Source organism: Malus domestica, chromosome 04 (genome assembly GCF_042453785.1).
Source record: "Malus domestica chromosome 04, GDT2T_hap1".
Classification (NCBI taxonomy): Eukaryota; Viridiplantae; Streptophyta; class Magnoliopsida; order Rosales; family Rosaceae; genus Malus; species Malus domestica.
This window is the reverse complement of record NC_091664.1, coordinates 21,066,127-21,081,565: the sequence shown is the minus strand read 5'-3', so window position 1 is coordinate 21,081,565 and position 15,439 is coordinate 21,066,127. Positions and strand designations below refer to the sequence as shown.

At 36.6% G+C, this 15,439-nt stretch overlaps 1 protein-coding gene across 2 annotated transcripts; it reads left to right on the top strand.

The window, feature by feature from the left end:
* Window positions 1-2,861: 2,861 nt before the first annotated feature.
* Window positions 2,862-6,927, top strand: LOC103433420 (transcription factor AS1). Of its 2 annotated transcripts, none has more exons than XM_008371684.4 (2): window positions 2,862-3,195; window positions 5,509-6,892. In XM_008371684.4, the coding sequence occupies exon 2, from the start codon at window positions 5,602-5,604 to the stop codon at window positions 6,661-6,663; it is 1,062 nt and encodes a 353-aa protein (XP_008369906.2). In that variant the 5' UTR covers window positions 2,862-3,195; window positions 5,509-5,601; the 3' UTR covers window positions 6,664-6,892.
* Window positions 6,928-15,439: the final 8,512 nt, after the last annotated feature.

Sequence of the window (15,439 nt, the reverse complement as noted above, 5' to 3'; positions counted from 1 at the left end):
TCAATCAATCAATCAATAATTTGATTAAATGAATGAATCCAATTATTGAGCCCATGAGAACAGCACATTAGTTTGTGGAGGAACCGATGAAGTAGGCCTGAAGTTAGAGGCATTTGGTCCAACCACAAGCTCAGATGATGAAAAAATGTGTCTGTTGCGTGACAGGTGGAGGTTTAAAACCGTATGCCTCCTGTCCACCCATGGGACCTGAAGATGAAAAAGGCATTATGTTTTGAGGAGGAGCCGCAAAAGGTGCAGTGGCAGGTCTTGCAATAAAATTTGGACGACTAGGGTTTTCAGTACCCATAACTTTGGTTACAAACACCTTTGCTTCCGCACATTTGTTCCTCTCTCTGAGGGTGTTGTTGCCGTGGCTTTTGCTGCTTCGGTGGAGAAGGTGCGGTGGAAGGCGGATGACTGGGCTGAGCTGGAGAAAGAGGTTAAGGCTCTCCTGGAGACGCGAGTTATGGCTGCCATTGGAAATGAGCAGAAAGAGATTGATCCAATCTTGAAGAAGAGCCGCCACCAGGCCATCCATGCTTCCTCATTTTTTCAGTTGGAATCCCTGTGTATGTGTCTCTATGTGGGTTTTGCAGATCCACGGCGGAGGTGAAAAAACGAAAGAGAACCGACATAGTTTTTCGTGTCGATTCCCACAGACGGCGCCAAATGTTGATACACAAAACCGGAGGTCTTGGAACAACGTAAATCCGACTGTGAATCTGCATGAAATGTAAATAACACAAGATGTATCGTGATTCACCCCAAGGTTTGGGCTACGTCCACACTGATTATTTATTTATCTGAGGGAGAGAGAGCTTTGAGAGTGAGAGCTTTGAGAGGGGGTGAAAGGGCTAGGAATTGGCCTCCTCTAATTGTGAGGGTGAGGGTGAGGGGTCCTTTTATAGAATAAGGACTCCTCACTTATTACATATTTGCCTTTTTCTTTATCACATAATTACATTTAAGTCCCCCGAGTATTTGTACGAGATCTAAATACGAGGCCTTAAATATGGTATAAACATAAGTCATTTTTTCTCACAAATGATCCTTAAAATTGACCTACGACATCAAAATGGTCTTTGAAATTGAAAATCGATCAATCTAGTTCCATAAGTGTCCCAAATCAATGTAGTCCATCAATCACAATTCTGTAAAAAAATTTGTTATGTGTTGATGTGACACATAAATGGATCACACAAGTCTAATTAAATTTAAAAAAAATTACAAATAGGTTTAATAATTTAATAGTATAAAATGTTGTGAATCCCAAAAACCTAGTCTTGCAATCACTTCCAATCTCAGTCCACATTCCTGTACCTCCTTTGTTGTCTATTCTCTAAAAAAAAATCTCAATACACTCATCTTTACACACATTGACACCTTCATCGAATTGAACCTAGATTGAGATCACCTTTGTTGACGGTTTGGCTGATTGGCAACGATTTTTGTGACATCATCGTTAGGCCTTGGTTAATGAGGTTATAATCGAGATGCGTCTATTGTTGGTTGAAAACTATTTCCAAACCCCTCTTAGGCTTGGTTAAGCTCTATTTAGACAACTTTTTAAATTAATTATTAAACCCACATCAGCACATAACAATATTTTTTTTTACAGAATTGTAGCGAAATGATCATATTGATTTGTGACACCTATTTTCAATGACTACATTCATCGATTTTCAATTTCAGGGATCATCTTGATGATGTGGGTCAATTTCAGGGACCGTCTTAATGGTGTGAGTCAATTTCAGGGACTATTTGTGATAAAAACTCGTAAATCTTGTGGGGCTCATTTATGTACCACATCAGCACTTAACATAATTGTGACGGAATGACTATATTGATTTGCAACACCTATTTTCAGAAAACCCTACGTTTTAAATAGTGTGTTATCTTCTCTTCACCCTTACCAATCTTACGATGAACGGTAATGCAAATATAAAAAAATAGGGATACTTTGGATGTGGTTCCTAGTCTCGAACACTCTTTGACTAAAACCTTAATGGTACAAATTAAAAATGGGTACACCTAAAAATAAAAATATATGATAAAAAATTTAGCCATAAATATAAATATACTAATTGTAACATTTTTAACACTAAATGAATATTTTTAGGTAAAAATACTTTATTATTGAAATAATTAATGATGTTATTAATACCCAAAAACCTTGATAAAAAATTAAAAAAAAAAGATTTTAATCAATAGAGTAGTAAAAGAAATGATGAGAAGCTAATTTCTCATAAAAAATAATACTATAGAGTACGTAAGTAGCACTCAATTTGAGCGCTGATACACCCACCATAAAATGTTAAGAAAACCGAACATTCTCTTATCACCCCATCACGTAAATTATCCTATCGCATGCAATGAATGAATGTTTATTAACGCACAAACCAACCCTAAGATTGCTAACATGGATGATGTGATGTGTAAATGCAGATACTAGTATGATATATATAGTTAAAAGAGAGGATGATATGTTAAGTTCTAACCCTAACCCTAAACCTAATCATCATCATCATCATCACCATCATGTTTTCGCCATTACTCCCGCAAAACACTGATACATGGGGGGCGCAATATAAGCGCTGAAATCGAGCGCCTCCGCCTCTCCCTCTGCCTTTCCACAACCGGCAGCAGCAGCAGTAACGCGGCAGCTTTTATGTGTTATAAATTTTAAATTGTCCTTGAGGCTGGCGACGGTTGTGGTGGAGCTCAGCAGTAAAAACCTTGCTTTTCTTTTCTTTTCTTTTTTCTATTTCTTCAAATTTAATTGTGTTATTTTAGGGAAATTAAATTTCCTAAATATGATAAAATAAAAAGGACGTCATGGGGCTGCTTTTGCCTCCTTGGCTCTCCATTCGCGTGCCCTTCTTTTACGCTCTCTGTCAGATTTCTCCCCTCCTCTTGTTCCGTCACATCCCATCTCTCTCTCTCTCTACACATATAAGTCTAGTCGCTTCTGTCCTTTTTTCTTCACTTCTCTCTCTAGCCAGGGATTTTTTTCTCTCTCTAGGTTGTTTTTGGAGTTTGAGCGCTCTCTCTCTCCCTTTTCTCTGTCTGCTTCATAAACACAGAAAGATCACATCTTTCTCTGTTTTATCATCCTCCCAATTCTCTCCGTTATCAGTTTTGGGCGGAGATGCGTCGTGGACGAAGGTTGGTTCCGTCGTACACTTAAGCAGATATGTAAGTCCCTCTCTCTCATCCTCCTAATTTCCACATTTCGTATAACTGTGCAAATATTTAAGAAAAAAAAAGCAAAAAGTTTCGTACTTTATAGCTTAAAAGTTCTGATTTTCACCAATTCTACAATTTAGGTTGTGGGTTTATGGGGAAAAACATAATCTTTTTTCAAAACAAGATTTTGGGTTGTTCTTAGTTTTGTCTGCAATTCCAGTCTCTGTTTTCTGCGGATAAGAATCTGCTGTATTAGAGTGATTTAGTGACGATTGGTTTGCATGGTTGGTTGTTGATTATAATTTACTAATTTCTATGCGTGTTGTCTCAATTCTGATATCGATTGTTGTACTTTGTTTTGTTAATTAGTTTAATGGTGTCGGTGAAAGTAAATGTGTGGTAAGATCTTATAATCTTTAGAGATGAAATTTTCATGTGAGTAAATTAGAAAATAGACCCCATAGCCCCACAAACCAAATTGCAGAGTAAGAGATGATCAAAACATTTAAAGCTATAAAGTACGGATTTTTTTACTTTTTTCTTAACTATGATAGTAAATTAGAAAACAAAATTACACTCGGACAATTATAAGTTTTGCTGCACTAAGTGATAATTAGTTGTCAAGTTAATTTGGTGTCATTCTTCCACAGTAACGTCAATCGTTTTTGAAGTGTTTTTCTCGAAAATGTGATATATTCCAAGGCTTGGTGTCTCTCTAGCATTACTCATTGTTAAATCATGGCGGTTGGTTGGCCTTTTTATTTGGTTCTTAATTGGTTGATCATTGACAATTTTTGGTTTATTAGTGGGCCGTTAATTAAGCATTGGAGCATATTTGTAAACATATTGGTAATCTGGCAGTGTTCTGTCACTTTTGAGTGTTTTTTGTTGTTGGCATTTTGGAAAGAAAAAAATAATGTACCATAAGATCAAAATTGGATAGCTAAGAAGGTCTATCCGCAGCCCAAACGTGAATATCAGTTTTATTTTCCACCTTGTTTTGTGACCAATCGGGTGTCTCGAATTAATTTCTGTATCCTAAGATGAACTTTTGAGCGTTTGTTGGTGAGATCAGTTTTCATTTTTCACCTTGTTTTGTGATCCTCGATTGAATTACCGTACCTAAAATCAATCAGTTGCTTCGATTAATTTCGGTATCTGATGTTTTTGTGTTTAATGTAATATTTTTACCTTTGTTGTGAGAAAGATAACTTTAGTTTATATAGGGGAGTGACTTCTGCACTCCGTTTTGACCTTACGCACTCCCTTCTTTCGTTATGGTTCTTTCTTTTTGGTCATTTAATGAAACGGAACAAAAAAAATCAAGGAACAAAATTAAGGGGTGAGTGCAAGAGGTGCAATGGAGAGTGGAAATCACACCCTATATAAAATTAAATCATCATATTATGCTGGCTATTCTGAATCATTACATATACCCTGAAGTAGGGAGTATTTAAGTTTATATTTTAATAAATACCTATTAGTTAATTACCAAATTAAAAATAAATAATACATATGTAAATAATTGAATTATTCAAACTTTGTGAAATATATTATGTGCTTGTTTGTTATCTTCCATTTACTGTATATAAGTACACCAGTTAATAAGTACAATGTATATTAAATTATGGAAATAATTGAATTATTCATCTCGAAATGTATCATGTTATAGTTTGTCATCGTCCCTTTTCCTGTCTAAAGTTAATAAGTTTGTATGGAAAGGATTTCTTACAAAGAGCTGCCCTGTTCTCAACTTTTTTATACGCATGCCAGACCCGATATGCTCTCTAAGTTTAATGATTTGGCTGAAGAAATAGCCATTGTGTTCGTTGTATGCCAATTGGAATATATTTGACCAGTTTTCAGGATTAAGCATTTCTCCTTTTGTTCATCAAAACTCTAACATAATCCTAGTTAAATCCAGCATTACTTGTCAGTTTGTTATTTTGCTGATGTCTCGACTGTTGAACTACAATGAGAATGCTCATCTTCTTAAATTTTTTCCGTTTCTGTATTTGACTATTAGTGGTTGAATGGCTGGTGAAGGCACCAGGAATTTATGGAGGTTCCTTTATTTTCTTGTCTTAAATGCATGCATGGGCGATGAAATTGTTATCCTGGTTTCAAAACAAGCATGCAACTGGTGGCCGCAATTTCATTCCATTAGAGGAAATTTACCGTTTGATGCACATATTAGCCTCATTGTTTCTATCATCTGGTAGCTGTATCTGCTTCTTTTGGTTTTCATAGTCTTAGCTAGTTAGTTCCTTCCTATCCAGTTGTTTATTTCCTTTTTGACATTAACATATCATAAAATCACAGTAGGAGATCGACTAATATAATGGCGTCTGGATCCCAGATACATTATGAAGAGTTTCGGTTTGAGGCAATGGACAATTGTGCGTGCTCCTGGAGATGAAGGAGAGACAGCGTTGGAGTGCTGAAGAGGACGCTTTGTTACGTGCATATGTGAAGCAATATGGACCAAGGGAGTGGAACCTTGTATCGCAGCGCATGAACACACCCCTAGACAGGGATGCTAAATCTTGCTTAGAAAGGTGGAAGAATTATCTCAAACCCGGCATTAAGAAAGGATCCCTAACTGAAGAGGAGCAGCGCCTTGTCATTTGTCTTCAAGCCAAACACGGTAATAAGTGGAAGAAAATTGCTGCTGAAGTCCCTGGTCGTACGGCTAAGAGATTGGGAAAGTGGTGGGAAGTGTTCAAAGAGAAGCAGCAAAGAGAACAGAAGAACAAGAAGATAACTGACCCTATTGTGGAGGGTAAATACGATACAATACTTGAAACTTTTGCCGAGAAGTTGGTGAAGGAGCGTGCGCCAACCTATCTCATGGCTACTTCAAACGGGGCCTATCTTCATACGGAAACATCTTCTCCAGCGCCAACGATTCTTCCTCCTTGGCTTTCTAATTCCAGTGTGTCCCCCAATGTGAGGCCACCATCTCCTTCTGTTACCCTGAGTCTGTCCCCGACAGTGGCACCCTCTCCGCCAATCCCTTGGCTGCAGCAGGATCGAGGATCAGATGGTAGTTTTGTTGTGGGAAATTTGCCACATCATGGTGTAGTTCCCGCTTGTGGGGAGAACCTAGTGATATCTGAGTTGGTGGAGTGCTCCAGAGAGTTGGAGGAAATGCACCGTGCTTGGGCAGTGCATAAGAAGGAAGCTTCGTGGAGGTTAAGAAGGGTGGAGTTGCAACTGGATTCGGAGAAGGCTTGTCGGAGGAGGGAGAAGATGGAAGAGATTGAAGCCAAGGTGAAGGCTCTAAGGGAAGAGCAGAAGGCTGCTCTAGACAGGATCGAAGCAGAATACAGGGAACAGTTAGCAGGGCTAAGGAGGGATGCAGAAGCAAAGGAGCAGAAGTTGGCTGAGCAATGGGCCGCGAAGCATTTGCGTCTCTCCCAGTTTCTCGAGCAGATGGGAGGCAGACCAAGGATTGTTGAGCCTAACGGCCGGTGAGAAATATGTGTTTTACATGGTCATTGTAGACGCATGAGGTCCGAATTTCTATTTCTATTTCTGTTTTCTGCTTTGTTTCTTTCCTTGCTTTTGATCTCGTGTGCATTCTGATCTGAAATGCTGTCATAGGTGTTTTATTACGTATACCGTCTGGCTATTGGCCTGGACCGAATGACTGTATTATCTTTTCGCAGTTCTTACAATTATATTTTTACCTGTTTCTGGAAAACTTATGCTTCCGTATTTGAACCTACTGAAAAATGATCCAACTCTTTGTTTTAAACTAATCTGACTACGAGGAAGGGGATTCGAACTCTTTGTATTACAAGTGCTAGTCCAATCCGGCATTGAGTATCCTTTTTTGGGCTCGAAACTGAGTAGGTTTCCACAAGTGACAGTTGCAAATGTTTGGACTCCACAGAGTCTAGCCTAGCCTGGAGTCCTACTCTTCTTTTGAATGTCTAATTAGAGGAGGGTTTTGATATATCTGAAGCTTGAATGGACATACAATTGCATCAATGATATTGAGGAATGTTAACGTTTTGCATGCAATCACCTAAAAAGTTCACATACATTAACGACGGATAACCATTCATGCAATCACTATTGCTCTTTTAGTCATCACATCGTGACATGCAACAAAAAACTTTCATCAACTTCCGGTAGATCGAAAACTCTACCATTTAGCGGCTCGAGTCCTTCGAACAAACCCTCATCAACCATTAGTTCCTCCTCATCGACCATTAGTTCCTCGGCATTTACTTGCGCCTCCCTTTTTGATGGTCTATCAGATGGGTATGCTTCATACAGTATGAAGGTAACCACTTCAACTGCCGATCTAAAGTTGACAGAGTTCTTGTGTGTACGTAACTGCAAAATAAACATTCATTTTCAGAAAAAACTACTCATAGAATTCTTTCTTTTCAACTTGCAAGATTTTACAGATACAAACAATTTATATCTTGCAAACACCACGTACATCTGGTGTTTGCTTTCCTATCTCTATCCATTTATATACTTATCCACACTAATGACCGGAGCAATCTAACGACGATCACAAAAAGCGACCGTTTTCGCTACCTAGGATCTATCTTGCAAGAGAACGGAGAATTAGATGGAGATCTCAACCATAGAATACAAGCTGGATGGATGAAGTGTAAGAGTGCATCCGGCGTGTTGTGTGATCGTCGTAGGTCACTGAAGCTCAAGGGAAAATTTTATAGGACGGCAATAAGGCCAGCGATGTTGTATGGCACAGAATGTTGGGCGGTGAAGCATCAACACGTACACAAAATGGGTGTAGCGGAGATAAGGATGCTTTGTGGGATGCTTTGTGGGATGTGTGGGCACACGAGAAAGGAGAAGATTGTGAATGAGGATATCCGAGGTAAAGTAGGAGTAGCCGAAGTTGAAGGAAATATGAGAGAAAATCGGTTACGGTGGTTTGGACATGTGCAAAGAAGGCCTACTGACGCTCCGGTTCGAAGATGTGACTACGGAACAGAGGTTCGGGGCCGAAGGGGTAGAGGAAGACCTAGGAAAACTTTGGAAGAGACCCTAAGAAAAGACTTAGAGTACTTGGATCTAACGGAAGACATGACACAAAACCGAGCGCAATGGCGTTCTAGGATTCATATAGCCGACCCCACTTAGTGGGAAAAGGCTTTGTTGTTGTTGTTGTTGTTGTTGTTGTTAAACAATTTATATATATGGAGTTCTCTAAGAAAAGATCACGGAGTTATGGTTCCATAATCACATAAAGGGACTTTGGGTAATTAGGGTTATTAGGATCTTCAACACTTTCTAAAAGAGTTCAGTGAGATCCAAACAAGAAACAAATTCAAAATCAAATTACCGTGTCTGTACGACTTCCTGATTTTCTTTTTGTGCACTTGATCTTCCAACCCTTGAGTCTTTCTGCAAAAGAAAATCTGCAAACTCTTCCAGCTATACTTTCACGGATCCCATTGTCCGTGGGCACTAACTGCAGCAATGAACAAAATACACAATGAGTCCCTCATCACATAACGTCCTACAGGAAATAGCATATATAAAGGTTTTTGCAGTTGACAAGTACAATTAGTTGGGGGAAAAATATGCATGTCATGGTACAGATCACTGTTTATAGGAATGGTACTTTACATTCTCAATGTCAAGACCAGCCCGAGGGAGATCTCCCGGAAGCTTGAACGAGTCGACAATATTTATCCCATCCAAATTGTGTTGGCTTTCTTTCCTTCCTTTAACATGAAAGGCAATGAAAGTTATGTGATAGTCACGAGAACATTTCTATACGAATCCTATATGTATATATATGTGTATGTATGTATATGTGCGCACAATGTGTCAACTGATAAAAAGATCAATTAAGTGGACAAGCCACCTCGCATGCAGGTTCAAATTCTTGTTTAATTCATAGAATTTTAATGTACAAAGCAGATCCTCTAAAACTCCACAGAGTCTGGCCTGGCCTGGAGTCTTAAATCTTCATTTGAATGTCTAATTAGAGGACGGTTTTGATATATCTTAAGCTTGAATGGACATACAATTGCATCAATGATATTGAAGAATGTTAGCGTTTTGCATGCAATCACCTAAAAAGTGAGTGTGGTGAACAAATAAGATAAAAAAAACCGAAAAGTTATATTTTAATCCTTGTCTAAGATTACTTTTTGAATAAAACCTTGTCTAAGATTACTTTTTGAATAAAACCTTGTCTAAGATTAAAAACTAATTCTAATCATTGACATTTAATTTTAATTTTTGAATATTAAATAGGTTGTAATAATTATTGAGTTTTTTGTTTGTAGTTTATACATTGATTTCTCATAAAAATTAAAAATGTTATTTATCATATATTTTTCATTGTGCGTAAATTTCTCCATATTTATGTATATGCATATTACGTATATATGTATGTTTAGATACCATAGTTACATATCAATACATTTGTACCGACACATTTATATCGATATATACATTCGTACCGAAAGTTATGTAGTGATACATTTGTACCGAAACTTACGTACTAATACTTCTACATCTATGAGTAAAATAAGGTACCTAAAGTTATGTATTGATACATTCGTACCGAAACTTATGTACCAATACTTCCGTACCTATGAATAAAATAAGGTACCGAAAATGTATAAATTGTTTTTGTTTTGTTGTTGTTTTTTTTTAATAATAAGAATATGAATTTATTAAATTTTTATCTATTAATATGATTGGAGAACAAAAAATATTCATTTATTATGGATGGGTAAAGAATTTCGAAGGGTAACATAAATAAAAAATGTGCTATAATTACTTATATGGTAAGTTTTAAAAATAAGGACTTATATTAGATTTTGAAAACCATTCATGTTAAAATCTAAAAACAATCTTATTGAAGCCCTAAAATCTAAAAACCCCATAAAAAAATGAAAAGGACCAAATGAATCTCCTTAAGGCCATCTCCAATTGGGCCATCATAGGGCCATAGGCCAAAGGATAGCCTTTTTGATACAAAACCCATCTTCAATGAAGGTCTGGGGCAAAAAATCTTGGGATCCATCGGGCCCAAATCCAGCGATATGGCCAATGGGCTGGCCATCTTTAACTAGTCAGCCATCCTTTTTAGTTGGGCCTAGCTGGATTTTTTTAAGAGAAATTAAAAAAAAAATCTATTTTTTTCCTATAAATACCTAAAACATTTCTACACCATTTCTCACATCCTTTTTCACTCTTCTATACTATCTTACCTCATTTTATTTGAATTCTTCACATTCTATTTACCTTAAACGCTCTTTTCATACAAACCCCTCTTTTACCTCTTCCAATAATTTTTCCTTTATTTTTTTTGATAAATTTCAAATGGCCACATCTTCAAGTGGCACTCAAAATATGTTCGGAGACTTATTCATTTAGTGACAAGTGACACTTAAAATATGTCCAGAGGCAAAAGAGATCCCAATTCCGTTTGTCCGGTTAAGCAATAACCTTATTTTAATATGATAGTTTAATTTAATTAACCAATAAAATTAAAGAACAAACTTAAAATAATAAATATTGAGGGGCTTAAAAACAGTTTCCTTCAGTTGGAGATGGTATATAAATATGGTCTAGCATTGTTAATTAAAAAATCATTTCTCGCAGGACTATAATCTGAACGGCGACTAAACATAGCTTTTTCATTTGGAGATGGCCTAAGTTTCATATGCAGTAAGCTTTCAGTATCACTATCCTTAAGTTTCATATGCAATAAGCTTTCAGTATCACTATAATACTTCTCTACTTTTTAATAATTTTTTAAGGAATTAATGCAATAATTAAAAAAAGAAAAAAAACTCTAAAAATACAAAATAAAATTACCTCAAGTACAAGAGGAAGAGGAAGTAGTTACTGACAATAAATACCTTTATTTTATTCTCTTAAACACATGTAAATTCAGTTCATTAAATAATAGAATAGTATGCAAAAGAGCAAAAAGAAACTGAAATAAAAAGAAAAACACTAATATCTCGGGAGTTTGCTCTCCATGAAACACCACCTGCTTGCTAAGCTCAAGAAAGAGGCCAAATTTTTTTCGTGATCCTTGTGGTGATATCCTACTTTTAAATAGACCCTTGTGGTGAAAAAGTTATTAATTGTAATCCTGTGATGAAATTCGTTATCAATCATAGTCCAAATTGGATTTTTCCTCATTCTTCCATCATTTGTAGGGGTAAAATTGTTATTTTCGTTTTTATTGATTCTATGAACCAATCATAAAGCATCATATGAACACAATTTTTTTTTTAAAAAACTTTTAGAACTACAATAAAAGAATAAATAAACAATAAAATGACAAGGTTCATATTATTAGATTTTCTCATTTCAAGAGAGCCAAGAGTCCAAATTCAAGATTTAAAAAATCACAAAGTACCTCACTGCGTTTATGTTAGAATATAAGTTATTATGCAAACATTGAATTTAGTTTTATTTTAATAACAATAGTGGATGGGATGGCTAGGGTTATGTGAGAGAGAGGGGGGAAGGTGGTGGGTGGTCGTCGTGGCTATGGCTGACAAGAGTAGGGATTGGGGAGGAATTTTTGTTTTCCTTTTATTTTTGTTGATTATAAAAAAAAGTGGAATTACCAAAAAGAAAAGAAAAAAGAATGGAATGACTTTTACCCCTTCATGTGGATGAGATTTTAACAGAAATTTCAATTTGGACTACAATTGATAACGAACTTCACCACAGGGTTAAGATTAACACTTTTTTCACTGTAGAGGTCGATTTAAAAGTAGTATCTCACTACAAGGATCAAGAAAAAAAATTTGCCCAAGAAAGATTCTTCCCAACTCAACCCACTCTACCCTTAAAATATAGCTCAATATCATGCGTTGTCGAGATCATCGGGCTATGACAGAGGCCGGATGGGGGTTATCCCGACTTCCTCCAACTTAGGGCACTCCCTTTGATTAATCAGCTCGGATAACTCAATATCGCCTGTTAAGTCCTGAAATATCTCAGTTGTAGCTATTGCTCCTGCTTTTACACTACCGCCGACATACAAAGAAGGAGCGGAGTGACTGTCAGCATCTCCTTCTCGAGAAGAACAAAAAGTGCGCAGAGGAGATTGGTTTTCCTTCGGAATATTTTGAAGTTCTGGTTTTGGTCCTGAGAAAATTCAACGGATTAAAGGAGAGTAAATCAGCCCATTAGAAATATCAAGAGATTTGATGTGCACTAGAAGGAAAGAGTAATGTAGATACACACACACACATACGTATACATATATATATATATATATAGGTACAAGGAGCAGGGAATAGGAAGAGTACTTTCGGTCTCCGTTTTATCAACAAATTTCAGGTTCACCAATCTTTCGTAGGCCGACTTAAAGAATTCTGTCACCCTTTCTTCCGTATAGGGTTCCCCATCAAAACCTTGCATATTTTCCTCCGAGATATCATTGCTGCTACAGCCAACATCCGAAGCTTTTCTCTTTCTTGGTGCTGATCTTGTCTTTCTTTCATCCTAAACATAAACCAAAAAATGTTGTATGGTGAACAAAATCAAATGCGTATTTATATATTTCAAAGTTTTACATGCCAAAGATATATGTACAGTATAGTGAACAAAATCAATTGCGTATATGAAATTGATTGATGTAACTCACCTCATCATTTAAGCTTGGGTATGTCTCATACATCATGAATCTAATTGCTTCGATAATCGATCTCATCAAACAGGAGTTTGATTTCTCATGTCTATAGTACTTCATGAAACATTTCAACTTTAGAAAATATATATATGTGATGAAATTACTTTACTCCAATGCATTTTAAAGATTTTAACGAAAAGTTTATAAATCTAGAATTTTGAGGGCAAAAAGAAACGAAAACTAGGTTTTCAAAATTGCTTAATCAATTTCTCCACCAAAAATCTCTATTATATATATTTGTATATAAATGACTGAGTTTGGCAAGGACCCTATAACCTGCACCACCTATCCTTACTAAGGCCTTTAGAAAAAGATGCCAGTTAGATGCTTAACACCGGTAGATTCATTTGGTTGTTTTTCCTTGGCTTATCGAACCAGCGTATGGAGCTTTCGATCAAGATGTTCTCGCCGACAGAGACGTTGTTGAGTATGTGGCTTTACTCCAAGACGACTCAAATCTCGATTCAATGACGATTTTAAAATATAACAACTGAACTAACGAGGGTTAGAAATTGATGTTTGTTTGCATCAAACCCACTACCCACACACATTTATTTCCAATTTTTTGCTTTTATTTTCTTTCTTTACTAGTTAAAACAATAAAATAAATAATGAAAAGTTAATATTAAAAAGTACAAAATTATAAAAATCAAATAATTTCCACGTAATTAATTAAAAAAAAAACTAGCTCGCGCATTAGCGGGTGCCAACAGACTAGCGAATAATTACCATGTCCTTCCCTCCATCGGATCGTTGTCTTCGACTAATCCTCCAGCCATCTAGTCTCTCAGAGAAGGAAAATCGGCGAGGAGGCCCTTCCGGTATCAGCTGTAGTCATTCACAAACACATGATATTAATATGAGACCTTTCACACTACATATAACTAGTACATAAAGTAGTAAAGCTATGTATATACCGTCTTTAAATCCTCAGAAAAATCTTCCGGTAATTCAAATGACACTATGTCATCTCCGATCAATACAGTTGTCGGCGATCTTGCTGGCTTTTCTTGAACTTGTGCGACCTCTGGCTGGATATGCAAAACAAATTAGGTGAGAATGAAAATCATATAACACTTCGCTAGAAAACCTAAAACCCATTACATATATACATATATATATGGTTAATTAAGCGAATGAAACTATACATGGATGTTCGCTGCCATATTCATGTAGTCAGCATGTTGAGGTGGTTGGTACACTACGATCTGCATATTTTCAGGGTTTCCCCACCTGGCCTTCAACTCTGCGGTTTTTTCCTGTGTTAAATGAAAATGTTCTGACAATTAACCATATAATCAAATTCCAAGTATACAAAGTACATTTTAATTGGAGATTGAGGGGCCGAAATATTAGTTAAGAGGCAGAGACTCACCCTAATCATTCTCCGAAGCAAGATTTTGATTTGTCGCAACTTTTCCTCTTGTATTGTACTACTCGAGCCAACAGTGGTTTGTATCTCATGGCTTTCCATGAAATCTGCTTCTGGGAATTCAGGGAAGTCATATTTAGATTCTGCCTCCTCGGAAGAGGCTAAGGCCACTACAGCCAATACATCAAGGGATGAGGGTTTAGAGGACATAGACATCATAATGAACAAAGAGCGAGAGCGAGAGAGAGAGAGAGAGAGAGAGAGAGAGAGCTTCAAAGAGACTGAGAGACAGAGAGATATAGGAGGCAGCAAAGCACAAGGGATGGGATGTGGAAGAGAAAGTGTTGCAGTTTTATAGGGATGAGAGAAGGTCGACTTTCATGTACCTTCGCCAAGCAGTGCCTGCAAAAAAGGTTAGGTGAGAGCTTTCAATTCGTTACCAATTACGAAAGGTGGTATTTGCAAATGGAGGGAAAGTGCCTGATAAAATCTGAACCAGATTCTCTCATCACACATTTACATTCATTGTCCCAAATCCAAATATGATAATTTTGCCATGCATACACCATATTACTCTTGACGGGATTTTCCTAAAGATTTTAACCCTAATCTAATTAAACCATTTATCGTTTGGGTGCGGCCACTACCAACAACCTAGACGGCACTAAACCTGCAAACCTTTAAATTTAAATTACCAAAATTATGTCTGAAAGTTGGTAGCATTTTTTTTAGAGCTAGGGTCAATTGAAAGTCAAAACTCATAAATTCACTACCTGATTAGGGCCATTACATATCATACATTAAGGGCAAATGAATCCAACAACTGACATTATAATTCATGAGATTTTCGTGGTCTCAAACGGTATCCTTCCGGGGTTTATCATAGGCCTCACATAAAGTCCAGTTGTGTACGGTTGTGCCTTATAGTCTCCCAAGTAAAATAAACAGAGAAAAAACTCTAAACTTAAAAATTTAAACTAAATTTCAATCCCACAGAATATTAGTCATATATGATCATTAATCTTATAACCAAATAAGCCCTTCCACAGTGGGTCGAAAAGTTCTGTGATGTTAATAATGGAGGAATTACACTTCTATAATGGCCTGAAAATCTTAGTCCAATAAGAGCGGTTTTTTTTTTTATAATTCAATATATTGAAGTCATATGTTCCTATATGATAAATAGCCAATTATCTGAGAGTGAGAAAAGA